This window comes from Bombus terrestris, chromosome 15, assembly GCF_910591885.1.
Source record: "Bombus terrestris chromosome 15, iyBomTerr1.2, whole genome shotgun sequence".
Lineage (NCBI taxonomy): Eukaryota > Metazoa > Arthropoda > Insecta > Hymenoptera > Apidae > Bombus > Bombus terrestris.
The window spans coordinates 10,642,552-10,657,103 of NC_063283.1; the positions used below are offsets into that span (position 1 = coordinate 10,642,552).

General features: G+C 39.7%; 1 protein-coding gene and 1 long non-coding RNA gene across 4 annotated transcripts in view; one reads left to right on the forward strand and one right to left on the reverse strand.

Moving 5' to 3' along the window:
* LOC100650903 (cadherin-89D) overlaps nucleotides 1–12,502 on the forward strand; it is a 36,680-nt gene extending 24,178 nt beyond the window's left edge. For 2 of the 3 annotated variants that reach the window (XM_048412501.1, XM_048412502.1), the window contains 15 exons: nucleotides 614–791; nucleotides 1,580–1,841; nucleotides 3,105–3,408; nucleotides 3,898–5,275; nucleotides 5,470–5,809; nucleotides 6,314–6,526; nucleotides 6,715–6,803; nucleotides 7,284–7,367; nucleotides 7,450–7,518; nucleotides 7,759–7,962; nucleotides 8,498–8,701; nucleotides 10,005–10,059; nucleotides 10,145–10,365; nucleotides 11,501–11,865; nucleotides 12,219–12,502. In XM_048412501.1, the coding sequence (XP_048268458.1) occupies nucleotides 614–791; nucleotides 1,580–1,841; nucleotides 3,105–3,408; nucleotides 3,898–5,275; nucleotides 5,470–5,809; nucleotides 6,314–6,526; nucleotides 6,715–6,803; nucleotides 7,284–7,367; nucleotides 7,450–7,518; nucleotides 7,759–7,962; nucleotides 8,498–8,701; nucleotides 10,005–10,059; nucleotides 10,145–10,365; nucleotides 11,501–11,865; nucleotides 12,219–12,250 (3,998 nt within the window). In that variant the 3' untranslated portion in view covers nucleotides 12,251–12,502. The remainder of the gene's footprint in view (nucleotides 1–613; nucleotides 792–1,579; nucleotides 1,842–3,104; nucleotides 3,409–3,897; nucleotides 5,276–5,469; nucleotides 5,810–6,313; nucleotides 6,527–6,714; nucleotides 6,804–7,283; nucleotides 7,368–7,449; nucleotides 7,519–7,758; nucleotides 7,963–8,497; nucleotides 8,702–10,004; nucleotides 10,060–10,144; nucleotides 10,366–11,500; nucleotides 11,866–12,218) is intronic. The other variant, XM_020866864.2, reaches the window with a different exon arrangement.
* The window catches only part of LOC125386390, a 73,526-nt gene that overhangs the window by 43,516 nt on the left and 15,458 nt on the right, over nucleotides 1–14,552 (reverse strand). The gene's annotated exons all lie outside the window — the stretch shown is intronic.

The following is a 14,552-nucleotide window of genomic DNA, read 5'->3' on the forward strand; positions in this document are numbered from 1 at the left end:
TAATTAATCAACAGGTGCGTTATTCGATGGTTCTCTCGCATTTTATATTTGTAAAATTAGATTTTCATTCTTGTTCTTATCCTTCTTTTTACTCTGTTAAACGAATACATTTTTTGGCTTTTAAAGTGTTAAAATTAAATGACGACAAATAATTGAATTTCCATATTATTTATATGGAACGTTTTTTCAGTTCGTATCCGAAAAAGATCTTCTTCCTATTACAATATAATCCTTTCAACAAAAATAATGAAATATCAATAGGAATATCGATACATCGATTCAACCAAAAATACATTACTAACCACTTAGCCACCGCTCTGTATCCATTAATTCTCCGCTTTTGCATTCGACATCAACCAGCATTTAATAGCCCATCTCGAATCAATACCTTCTCCCAAATATTTCCAATATACCGAGAGTATCTGTAAACTTCCTTCTAGAATATCCAGAGGCGATATAAAATTCGCGTTACGAAGAGTTAAAGCCGATAACTTTAATCTCACGATAACTTTAATCTAACGATCCAATAAGCTTCGCCTAACATGAAACGAAAGAGGACTGTTCCTCTCAGCCTAATACGCGACACATAGCGCATACATTCATGGAATTTTAGTCCCGTTTGCCGTGGAGGAGCGTTCGGGAACGATCACCGTGGTCGAGGAGATCGAACGATTCGATAGATTGACCTACGACTTTGAAGCGATCGTCACAGACGAAAGAGATCTCATGTTGATTACTAACGTGTCCATCCACGTGGTAGACCCTAGTGACGAGCGAGGCATCTTTACGAAGTAAGTAAAATTCTTCTGGTATATACGGACTACGTTTTAACGAACCTCGAATAAAATGTAGGTTGGAATTTGGTTTTGTTTCCACGTAACGAGGAAGAACGGAGATTTGCAGTGTTGATAGCGGATATATGTACAAACTTGCATTCGTTATTCGTAATTTATTGGCAGATAGATTTTTAGAACCGAGCAGTTAGTATGGTAAAGTATCGGAAACGAAGATTCGCAGTAGAAATATAAAACGTAATTCCGATACTTGAAAGTTATGGATTTAGAAAAATAAATTAGATTTATTTATCTTTTAACTCCAGTCTTGTCCGTATTCACGACCAGACATTTATCTCGCGCCAGTCCTACGATTTAAATTGAATCGTTCAAATTTATTGGAAAATTCTACGCTATATTTTGGATACTAGGACTTACTCTACGAAACGAAAGAATTTTTCATTTTAAACGTTCCTGTCCTCGCCAGAAATAGTGGCAAACTATCGATATTCCAACCGTTTCGCAACATTTGCCTTTACAAAAATTCCAAAATAAAGCTAAAATCACTGTCACCCTCAAGAATCTAAATTTTCTATATTCTAATTATTAAAAACAAAATTCCCAAGCATTTATACGTATCAGGATGGTGCATCCCTTTAAAAATCATCAGCGAATTTCAACCGATAGACGAAAAAAGTGTCGTCTTTCAATTTTACTCGTTTCATTTCCAAGTTTAAAAGGGTAAAAGTCGTTGGCTCCACGGATTTCTGTTTGCTTGTCGAAAAGTCGTCGACCGTTGATTGCAGGGGAACGACCACCGCTCCTTTGGTGTTCCATGCGAAGGAGAACGTAGCTGGTGCGTACATCGGACAAGTGCTTCCCCAGAATGGGACCGGCGCGGCCACTGCTGGCACTCGGTTCTTTATCGTCAATCAGCAGGATGTACCCGACATCTCGATCACGGAGGATGGCGCCCTGTACGCGCCTAAGGGTCTCGATCGCGAGACGAGGCAGAATTACAGCATCACCGTGATTGCAGAGAGTCCACGCGGCGTCGGTGTCTTCCAAGTAAGTTCCCTCTTAGTAATTAATTTTACGTTCCAAGTTCCGTGGATGTTTAATATGGCGTAGAAGTGAGATTGTATGGCAGTAGCGCGTGGTTGTCGGCAAATGGCACTTAGCGAGATTTCTTGCGGATAGAGAATGTGAAAGAGAAAAAAGTGTCTTTGGTAGTTTAGTTAGAAATGTTTGCGTAGGATGATTGGTTTGGCTGAACGTTTCCATAGGGTTAGCGAGATTTTTTGATGTTTTAGCGAGGGATTTTTGGCAAGTAGACATTCTTTACAGTTATGATAGTAACACAGTAATTTTTATAAAGTTTCGTCTCAAACAGCATAGAATATTATGGATTTTTATGCATTTATGGGAAATTGAAACGTACGAAGAGCGCATAGAATGTATAACATCAAAAAATATTAAAAATGTCAAAAGTAAAATACATATTACGATATTTAGGAGGGTGAAAAAACGAATTTGCAGCGGTTTATCTTTACGTCGTTCCATACCTGGCGAGGCTATAAAATCGATTCTCGTCTACTCTCCGGCAGGTGCACAGAATGTCACCCTCGAACCGTAATATGTTTGCGGATTCAACTTTTGGAATATTCGCTCGTGAAAGTTAATAGAAGTTCCAAGGACGTGGAAATGATGTTCAACAATTTTTAATTTAAAAATTCGAACGAAGGTCCCGTTTATGCGCTTGGTTCAAGGATCATTTCGTTGCAGATATATTTGGTGTTTCGTTTCATACACCATCGAGGACCTTCCAAATATTTAACCCAACGGGAGACAAATAAAATTTAAGCACTTATTTGCGCGACCTCTTTTATGTTTAGTACGAATATTAACATTTATTCAGTTAGCGCGACGCATGCTGTACGAGTATTTAAATTCAAAGTACTACTTGCTTCGCTATTGTTCCGTGTTTCTGACACATAAATTAAAATCGCTTCCAAGGATAACATTTATAACGCCTGTTTGTCGAACATATAAATTACGGTTTATACATTTTCAACAAGAATTCCGTATTATTTGCAGTTTCCGATTAATCTTGATAAATCGATTCAATCGTATTCTTAGATTATTTAATATTCGCAGGTAAGGTAGTAGCAAGGCTATTAACAATGTGTTATTAATCGCTTTATGATTTTTACAAGCGAACTTTGTACGAATTCGTGGAACTCTATAACTCCTTGAAAAATGTGAGAAAAAGAATATCTTTTGAAGAAATTTATTATATGGAAATGTTTAACATACCGAATTTTACTGCAGGTCAGCGTGATCGTCCTCGATGAGAACGATCATGCGCCAGAATTCACAATGCCACTGTACGAGGGTCGAATTCTGGAGAACAGTCCAGCCGGAACAAAAGTGAACTTATCGATACCTATCGCGGCTACTGACAAAGACGAAGGCGTCAATCGGAACTTTGTCTTTAGCCTTCACGGCGAGGGAAGCGAACTGTTTAGAATCCATCCAACTACGGGTTTAGTGTACTTCGAAGGAATCGATGACCGCATGCTAGACAGGGAAGTGAAAGCAAACTATAGTTTCACGATCGTTGCTAAAGACAGTGGTAAGTTTTCTTTTCTACTAATAGCGAACGCAGAACTTAGAGCTTAGGAAAATTCAAAGAGATACAAACGAGGGTTCTAAATATGTTTTTAACGCAGAAGGAAATTCTTGCGCTACTCGCACGTTACAGCTTTTAAGATTGTAAATCGTAGAAATCGAATAAGAGTTTTAGAAACTCCTTTTAGTATGATATTTAGTTAAAGTTTTATACTAAAATTGGCAAACCGTATTCCATAGAAATTTACATTCGATCCTAAAATCTCCGCATAATTGAAGACGTCAGTATCGTTGGTCGTCAAAATTCGCAAAAAGTAAAAGAACTTTCACTTACAAACATTTTTCAAACTTTATCGAGACTACGTAATTAACAAACGAAAAGAATAGCAAATTTCTCTGAAATTTTCACGCAAAAATAATACTTATCGAAAATTCAAAAAAGATCGTGAGAATAATATTCTATTCTTCCTGCCTATTCACTTGATTTTTGCAGGCGGTTTAACATCCGAAGCGCGGCTGAAGATAATAGTAACCGACGTGAACGACAATGCTCCGAGTTTTATCCGAATGATCGTGCTCCCCGATCAAGGTGTTCGCGTGTCGAGCGAACCTGATACCGAGGCATCATTCGAAGGGAATGACGTGCTTGATACGAGCGAGCCCGGTGCCGGAAGTCAGCCACCGAACAGCCGTCGTTCGCCTCTTCTTCTCGTGCCAGAGAATGCGACCATTGGCGCGCCGATAATACGTCTGCTCGCGGAGGACAAGGACGAAGGAACAAACGCCGCGATAACGTACAGCCTGGGGAACGAGACGACTTCTGGAGACGATGTAAAGTCACGACGATTCGACACCACCAACCGTAGATACTTTCATTTGGATCCAAGGTCGGCTGAAATATCAGTAGCCAGAGGACTTCCAGCTGAGAAGAGCATTCGTTTGTTCGTCCTAGCGAAAGATTCTGGACGACTATCTGACAATATCACCATAAGGATTCACGTGGTAGACGTGAACGATCACGCGCCGATCTTTGACAAGTCTTGGTACACTTTTGACGTGCCAGAAGGAAGTTACGCAGGCTACAATTTGGGCGCTGTTCGAGCCATTGATGCAGACTTTGGAGTCAATGCAAACGTCAGTTACGAAGCTGTCTCCGGTAATGATAACCTGGAGGATCCTGCGAACGTGTCTAGGATCTTTAACGTTGCTCCTTACGAAGGAATTATTAGAGTCACTGGAGTTTTGGACAGGGAGACTGCAGCTACTCATCGTCTTGTGGTCATGGCTCGTGATAATGGCTCTCCAAGATTAAGTTCTACCGTGGAGGTAGAAGTGAACGTGTTGGATGTCAATGACAATCCACCTATGTTCTACAATTATCACGAAATCGAGAAGAGTGAGAATGGAGATCCCATACCGGTCTACCACGCATCGATCTTTGAAAACAGTCCTATTGGCAGTCAAGTGATCAAGGTATACGCTAATGATTCGGATTTTGCTGGAAATGGAAATGGGTTGATCCTCTTCGACTTGAGTCATCAAGGACAGCCTGAGAAGCAGTATTTTGCTATCGATAGTAAAGAAGGTGTCATCACGACAATTGCTAATCTGAATTACGAGTCTCGCAAGAGTCATAGATTACTGGTCACTGCTAGTGATTTAGGGTCTCCGGTTAGTCTGACATCTACCGCAGTCGTGATCGTTACCGTGTTGAATGTGGACGACGACGAGGAAGATGCGGAGAACGAGGTGCAGAAAACACCCTCTTTTAGACATCGGTATTACGAAGTAGAAGTTGAGGAGAACGTACCAGTGCCGATTTTGGTCGCACAATTAGATTTAGCCGATGGTCAGCAAAGCGAACACATAAGGTATGCTAGTAGAACACAACAGCGTATTTTTAAGCGTCAGTTACTTGCGAAATGAATAAGGCAAGGCTACCTTCCAGCGAGAAGGCTGTAAGGAACAGACCCTTATCTACCCTAAAGCTTCAAAATCACGTGCAAGCTCGAGCGATTCGAGCACGTAGTATTTCATTACAGCCGATTATTAAAATTTCTAACAGATACAGCATCGTCGCAGACGACACGAAAGCGCGAGAACACTTCTCGATCGACTCAAAGAACGGCTCGTTGTACCTGATGACAGACGTGGACAGAGAGGTAAACGATCGATACGAGGCGAAGGTCAGGGTCGACAGGGTGAAGATAGGTCGCGGGATGTCCGTGATGATTTACCCGGTTGTTGGCGAAAGACTGAATGGTCTAGCACCTAACGAGGCCAGGGTCGTTGTCAGGGTGAAGGATGTTAACGACAATGCGCCCAGATTCAAATCAAAGGGTCGACCCATCCTCGCCGCGATTCCTACCACTGCCCATTATGGGTATGAGGTTGTCAAAGTGGAGGTACGTCTACACGCGTGTTGTGTCCCATTGTGTGTGGTTCCGCTGTGAGCCTCCGTCGCTTTTGACTTCATTTCGCTTCTCTCTCTCTCTCTCTCTCTCTCTCTCTCTCTCTCTCTCTCTACTTTGCTTTCATACACGTCGCGGAAGGCGCCGCTTTCTTGTCCTTTAGCATATCCCGCTTTCTTTTGTTCTCCGGTCGTTTCGTTAATTTTTCTCTTCTTATTTATTCTACTTTCGAAAGATCATTTTGTAAGGCATTGAACATAGAAGAGTGTCTTGGTGATAAGAAAGTTCCCGAATTTAGATAGTGCATTTGACAATGTTGATATACATCTTTTTCTCAACAATCGACGACATTCTGATGATCTAAATTAACTCGACTACATATGTCTGATCCTTTTTGCGATGCTTTACAAAATAATATCATTTTCGGAACATCATCGGGAACATTCGAATAACAGATGCATAAGAAAAGTCGAATAAGCCGATTAATCACTCGACCAGGCAGAAGACCCGGACGAGGGAGCAAACGCCGAGATCCGGTATCAAATTCTCGGACGGGAGGACGCGCCACGATTTGCCATTGACCCACTGAGCGGTCAAGTACGATCCGTGGCGAGCTTTGGCCGTGACACTGGACGCGTTTTCGGCTTCGACGTGAAGGCCACCGACAGAAGGGGAGCCGAAAATGGTCGCAGCAGTATCGCCAATGTCTTTGTAAGTCTTGCTCTCTCTCTCATGCTTTGGTATTGCGTTCTATCCGACTCTCTTAATTATCCGTCGTTGGAATTCGAGGTACAGCAAAAGTTAATTTCCCCGTGAGGAAGACGGGGCTTCCCTGTCTCGAATTGTTCAGAACTCGTCTGTCTCTTGCCGCGTTATCTAACCGTATGGTTTGCTCTAAGGTATACGTGTTGGATGATCAGAAGCAAGTCGTGATGGTTGTTGGTCGGAGACCCATTGATATCGAGCCGCAATTGGAGAACATCACCGCGTGAGTATTTAAACATGTATTTACTGTAAAAGAGTTGAAGTGTTTGTTATCGAATAACGATTTTCTTGTGATTTATCGTGTTCCCGAAAACGAGGATGTCCCGAGAAGAGTAGGAGAAATGGTCGCCGCGGCAGTAACGCTTGCTTAAATTCTAATAAATTAGGATACCGATTATAATTGATCATGAAACACGCAGTAATCGTATTCCAGAAATTTGGTAAAGAAACTCGGGGAAAAGGAACAGATTTAAGGAGAGCAAGTAGGAAAGATGTTGTATGTTACCGTCTTTGTCGATGAATTTACGTTACGCTCAAGAAACTGAATAGCGAAAAGTTAGTTGCGATAGATCGCTCAAATTTAAGCGAGACGATTGTACTGGAATTTAAGCGAGTGTTACGCCGATCGTATTTGTAAATTTTTCATACAAAGTATGTTTCTTCGATACCGATACAACGTTAGGCTATCTTTAATTTAATCTAGAATACTACAAAATGTGACTGGTCTGGACGTTCGAGTAAGGAAGCTAGAGCCACATATCGAAAGAAATCTGATCGATGCTACATCGTAAGCGATTCGAACATTATTCAATTTTAAAATTAAACGTGAAACTTCGCTCTATGTATTAATCTACATTTTTTATTTGTAGCACCGATGTTTACCTTTATGCGATCGATCCTCATTTAAATGTCATGATAGATATGGATACACTGCACGAGTAAGTAAACCTTAAATTTTAACGATTCGTTTTACCATTGATAAAACCAAAATCATGGTAACAAAAATAATTACGAAACAAATCGTGTCTTGCTACTATGATAACATAAAGATATCTAAAGAAGTATATAGATTCGTAAACGAATAATGGAAATACGTGAGATGTGCGCGAAAGCACAATTTCCAAGCGGTGATTTTGTTGTTAATTAATTACATGCCGCACACGGACATGTTCTTTCAGCGTGTTCAACACAAAGAAAACGGAGATCAAGCGCGAGTTGGACGAGTACGGCCTACTGGACATTGCCGGAAACTCTCCGCGTCGGAATAATCATCGTTACCTACTATCTACCCTGGAAGTGGGTGCGGTAGTGCTTGGCTGTGTCGTCTTTGTCGGTGCCCTTGTTACTGCACTCTGCGTTACATGCGTTCGCAGAAATAAACGGTACGACGTACAAAATTTAACTCTGGTTTAGGCGTTAAAGTATATTTTGTAAAAATAGCATCAAGAAATTGTTTTCATTAAAGACCAGCGATTTTAGTTTTAAAACGTGATTTAGCACAGCGATAAACAGAACAGAAATGGGAACTGTATTCCAAAGAGACAGGGACGGTGAATTATTGATACGCGTACGATAACTTTTAACGTAAAACGATACATTACTTGTTACCGCCAGGGCAAGCTAGAGTAGAAAATTCAAATTTAAGAGAAATATTACTCATTTTTTAAACGGATCCATTTTACAAATCTATATCAGTCTGACAGAAGTATCTGTATATACGTTTGACGACTATTAAAACAAAAGGTCTGAAACGCGTCATTTTTATAAATTTGATAGTTTTAGCGTTAATTCTCACACCAAATTTCCTAGAAAAACATGTTTATCGATCCTAACTTGCTACATCCGCTACCCGAATACCGGGCAATACCGAATAGCAGTCAATCCTGGAAACGTAGTTATCCGAAATTCATTGGTTAGTCGCAGACGTCGGGAGAAAGCGATGTTCTCGACCACCAGTCCGATTGGATTCGCTTTGGCAGATCCGGCCGCCACGCTACAGAAGCCGCCTTTGTTCCCGACCTTCGTCGATGGCCTTCATTACGACCCTGAACCGTTCTGCACCGACATGCCGAGGCGACAGAGCATCTGTGAGCACGGAGCCAATTGTGCCCGCTTCCACGCGTAAGTCTATTAATCGACGTAAACCGTTTCTCGTCGCGAGGGACTCCGCGATACTTTATCGCCAACCGTATTAAATCGTTTGAGCGCGGCTGAGCAGAATCACGTCGCGTTTCTGAACGATTCGTCCAGACCTTGCGATTCTTCGTCGAAGCTGGACACGCCATGATGCCTCGTATTTTACGCCTGCGAGTTTTTTACTCTCAATTTATGTTAGTACATCCTCGTTGTGTTGTATCGAATCGAAAAAATGAATCGGGGGGACACGTAGAAAAAATAGCAACAAGATACTTTTTAAACAGAGATTTGGAATACTGTGAGGAATGCAAAATCATCGACCATATTCTACATCGTATTCAAGATTACAGAAACATTAAGTGTAGATTCTTTTGATTTTTTAAATAGAAACTGGATGGAAAAGGGTACAACGAAAGAATCGTTGATATGAATAAATTTGAAATTTGGCGCAGAAAGCGTAAAAAATAAGCGTAGTATTGACTTTATGCGACAGTAGTCGTAGCATGTAGTATAGCCTGTTTATGGTCAGACCGCTTCTGATCGCTCGGTTAACTACAAGCGTGCTATAAACATATGTCCATATCGATCGATACCGCGTAATAAAGGATGTTATAGTTGTTACATTAGTTATTAAATTATTGAAAAGGAAATAATATTAGCTTTCAACGTATATTTCATTTTAAACTATAAACGTGGCGCTCAAGCGATTTAAATATGCAATTAAAGTATCATATAGTGCTGCCTGCCGTATTTACCGATCAAATTCCTTGAAGCATGTTTTATAAAGGTACGAAATTTACGCGACAGTGAATTAAACGCATAAGCAGTTTTTATAAAACGCAAAGAGCAAAAGATAAGTTTTCGAAGTAATTTCAATTCCATCTTTACGCAACTACCGTATAAAAAGAAACGAAAAAAGGAAAAAATCAAAAAGTTCCATTTGCTACGCGTATCAAGATATTAAAATCTTTCTACAAAATCTAACTAACAAAATCCCTTCTACGCGACAGGATCAAAATTCAACAAGCACAAACAAATACCGCAACACGTTTCGATCACGACACGCTATCCCCAATACTCGCAATTATCTTTCAAACCTTACCAACTAACCCGAAACCTGCCCTATCGTTCACAACTAACAAACGATCCAATCAGAAGAACCACGATCCCAAATTAAATACCAAAACCAATCAGCGATTTCCTCGCAACGCCATTTTCAATCAAGTAGCGACGACCACAGGCTCGATCCTTAACCTCGCATCTATTTGAACGTGGCCTGAAATTTCAGTGAACGCGAACAACACACGGCTCGCCGTGGAATCGAACAAAGCCGCGACAGAAAGGTATGCATTTATTATGAAAACGAAATTCCAGCCTGAAAAGCTGGTCGGCAAGGTTGGTCAACGAATATAGGGAATACTGTATCAGGGAATTCCCATATGTTTCGCGATGTCGATGCTAGAGAGGCAAGGGGGTGGTTGCAGGATGGGCGGTTGTAGTAAGCACGCCGGAAGGACGACAGGGACCCCGAAAGGACTCGAGGCATCCGCGACGTCCTTGCATTCCAGCGGTCAGGATTCTGGGATCGTGGCGCGCGCCTCCTGCCACTGCAGTCACTCGTCGAGCCCCTCCAGTGGCGAGAGCAGCAAGTAAGTCGAATTACTTACGGAGCTATTTGTGCTATCTAAATCGCAAAAAGGGTTCGAACGGATCGATCCAACCGTTTGGTCGCTATTCTTATCGAGGTGAAATAAATGACTACCGGAGGTGGGCTGCTGCATAAAATTTTTGATGAGACGAGAGGGCTGTTTACTGTTCCTTTCGATTTCGTGGTGTAGTAGGAGCGTCAAGCTACAGGCAAATCTTTTATCTGTGAAATCTGTTCTTTTGGGTTTTTACGAAGTTCTTGCGACTAAAGGGGCGTGCACGCAAATGGTTAAAATTTGTAAAAGTTGTACGATATTTCGAGTTCCAAACTGTTGTTACGCGAACAGATCTAAATTAAAATGACCAAAGGGATTTTAACAGGCATTTTGTATTCGTTATTTATTTAGGTTTAGGTGATTCATATCGTATATTTGCTTAGGCGAATGTAAATAATTTCATCCCTTAATGTATCTTACTAATTTCATCGATCATCCTAATATTCTAAAACTGATTTTTTAAACTTTTATTCTGCTATTAAAAAGGAAGAAATTCAAATCCCTTTATACTTATAATTTTCTCCTTACGCTTTTATCTTGCGAAGCTGCTGTTAAATATAATAGTTAATTCCATGCGTATAACATATGCAAATATTAATATCGTAGTTCTAATAATTCTAACAGCGTTTAGGATCGTTTCTTTTATGTTCTGTCTATTATTTATCTATCAAATCTATTCAGCTTTATAAAATCTCTTAAAGCCAACTAGGAACGAAACGGTTAACCTGATGCAGCGATCCTTGTTGATCCCACGATTCTCGCTTCTAAAATCCTGTTCTAACATCCTATCAAACATACACCCACACACACCATTTCATCTTCTACGGATAAATTCAATAATACGTTGTAAGTACTAATACGTAATAAGTATTGCAAGTTCAGCTTTCTGTTATTTTTTCGTGGTGATTTCAATTTCATGCTTGATCGGTTAATAAAACGCGAAGGAAGAAAATAACAACGTATATTTTAAGTCTTGATGGCTATGATTGGATCATTTGTGATCTGAGCGCTTAAAGAAACGCAACCTCGGTACTTTAATTTATTTTTTCCACTTGCATTCCCGGATGTTTCCTTTTCACAGCGGGTACGAGGACTCTCTGAAATCTCTACAGCGTCGCGAAAGGGGCAACGACATGTCTCGTAGTAATCACGAGATCTCGAACGTGATTGGAAGACGTGGGAATCAAGCCACCTCGAAGAGACGACAACGGTTCAACTCGTTCTCGAACGGGGAATCCGTTTACTCGCAGGAGATGACGTTGCAGAGGGAGCAGCGTTGCTGCGTCGGAACGGAGAAGAGGCGAAAGAACGACGGGATGACTCGCGAACATCGACGTGCACATTCCGAGGCGGAAAACAATATCACCGAGACGGTGATACACGAACATCCCGGAACCGAGATCTCGCTGTCGAGCTCTTTGCAAAATACGTCCACCCTTCACGGTGGTAAGTTCCTTTCGATGGCTTTCAACAGACCTATCTCGTCTTTTGAAATTTTGGAATTTTGGAAAGTGAATAATTTAGAAATTATTATTATTATAGACTATTAATAACATTATATATTTTAACAGCAATTATAAAACAGTTGTTAGCGTTTTTTTCGTAAGTGACAGACTTCCGAGAAACGTAGAAGGGAATAAAGTTTTACTATTCTTTGTATTTAATGCGATTATCGAAACGAGTTTGGCAATCTATAACGCCGTAGAGTTCTATATTACATAGAGTACCTCATAATTAGCGCTTCTATACGATAAAAGAGGATAAAATAAAATTTTAAAATTCGTCACGTTTATTCACAGGCCTGTCAAGATCTACCCACATGTTGTATTAACGACAAACGAGACTTAACGAAGGGAGGACTTCCAACGAGGAGCAAGATTATAGCCTTCCTGGCCATGAGTTTTTTTTACTGCCCATACCGTTGTTCGTCACTGGTCCACGGTTTTGTTAGGTGTTTCCGATTTAACGAGCAATAACATTAATTCCCTTTAACTGTCACTATCGCGTTGCAGTTATTTCGGAACAGGGATTTTGTACGACTGAGAGGAGTTGTATCTTTAAGAAGTTACCAATTAACGAAACGCCTAAATAGGAAAAAAGCATTTCCACTTATCGAGCTACTTTTCTCTTGCGCGTGAAATTGTGTCATCTCGTTACCAAAGTACTCGTTGTTGATTCGAAAATCGTTCATTTATGTAAATACGCTAGAAGCTCTGTCAGTACTTTGAGATCCTTTATTACTTTATTATTGTTATTATCGTTATTATCGTTTCTTGCTTCTATCTTTCCTACTTTCTTCCTGCTATTCATCATGTTCTTTTTATATGTAAATGTTTTATGTACAGTACGCTATATGTTTTACGTTGGAAATGCGAATATCGTGTATCAAAAACTTGTATAGTTGTCTTTCTTGTCAGAAAGAGATTGTATGTGTAATTGTATTTTGTCATGATCATCTTATGGCGAAATATTTATTTCAAAAACACATGGAAAATATTTTAGTCGAAGAAAGTGTGGTGATTTAAAAAATTATTATTAGATATGTATATAAAGAAAGTTTCTATTTTGTACATATAGATTCGTAAGCAAAATGAGAAAAACAGATTTTTGATATAAATATTATTAGATAATCAAAAGATTTCGTTTAATAGGAAATTTATACTAAATTTTTATCGTTAGCTGTAATCTTCCTTAGGTCTGGCAAATCTCGAATTTCCAATGAAAAATTAAATTGTTCTTATATGTACATAATGTTTCTCCGTTTTTCAAGTAAATAATCAGCTTCTCATTTTGACGTAGTTATGCCTTGTGAATACGCGAACTTTCCAACGTCCGTTAGTTACTATCATCAAGTGCATTCCCCATATTTAACGTGATTGTAAGAAGATGTAACATATGTATGTATGTAATAATAACGTATAATTTATATCGCGGCCCAAGTTAGGGAAAACAACTCTGTTATAAATCGTTAATAAAGGCAAATACATTAAAATGATGTTTGAACTTCGATTTTCCTTCGTCGGAAATGTTTTCCGCCACAAATTATAGTTTTTTTACTTTGGCCGATTATCCGATTGGAAAGACGATTTTTATATAGAATCGATAGCCTCTCGTGTTGCGAGAGAAACCTGCTTTTTACAACTATCATTTGTCTACTGCTTATCGTTGATCGACAAGAAGATGTTTCGTTTCCTTCGATAATTTATACTTGGATTTTTTAGAAACACAATCCTTCTTTATAATTGGAATTGTACTAGAAACTGATATTTGCGCTCAGCTATTCCTAAAATTCTTAATCTTGTTAATTAGCTTGTAAACTTTGCAAATTTCGCCCGATGATCACGTCTATTATTTAATTTACGGAATCGACTAGTATGGTTTTTAAGTGATTCGCTTATTAGTAGTATTATACAATCAAGTACACGGCAAGCAAGTTTTGGAATATTTATGAAACTACAAATCGTAGTGAAGTCATGGTTAAGATCAAGATCGGTACATCGATCGTTCTTATCTCGATTACATTATGCCGTATGTAATCGTAAAAAGAAAAATACAAGCCTATATTTTTTAGAGAAGTACTGCTTAAGCAGTAAGTAAGCGAACGTAACTAACAGGTATGTTATTCAGTTATTTAGCGGTATCGTTCGTCAAAGTCCATCCATCTAAAAACTAATATCTCCGGTTTTCGGACAAGGCTGTACTGGATAGCCTTATCTAGGCATGACTCGTGATAAAAAGCATACCCTTTACCTTCACCTTTGCTTCTTATACCATTATTTTGGCCTAACGTCCATTTTCAAGTCGATTTTTCTTTCATTCAGTCCTGTCCTGTCCCCTTCCAATCTGAACTGCGGAACAGCCCTCGATATCTTTAAATGCCATTTGTTAACCCTTTCGTTCTCAATGCCGACTTTAGACGCAGTCTAGAAATAGGTTCTAAGTAATTGTTTATTCGACCATTCGCGGAGAGACGCGATCGCGAGAAAGCACGTCAACGGGAGTCGTAAATTTCCGTTACGATTAGATAATCGACGCCACGAACTGATCGATCCCCCGATTTCTGTTACGATAATAGGGGTGATTCAATTGAGTTTACACTGAATTAACAGGTATAAATTAATGCTTATTCCAAC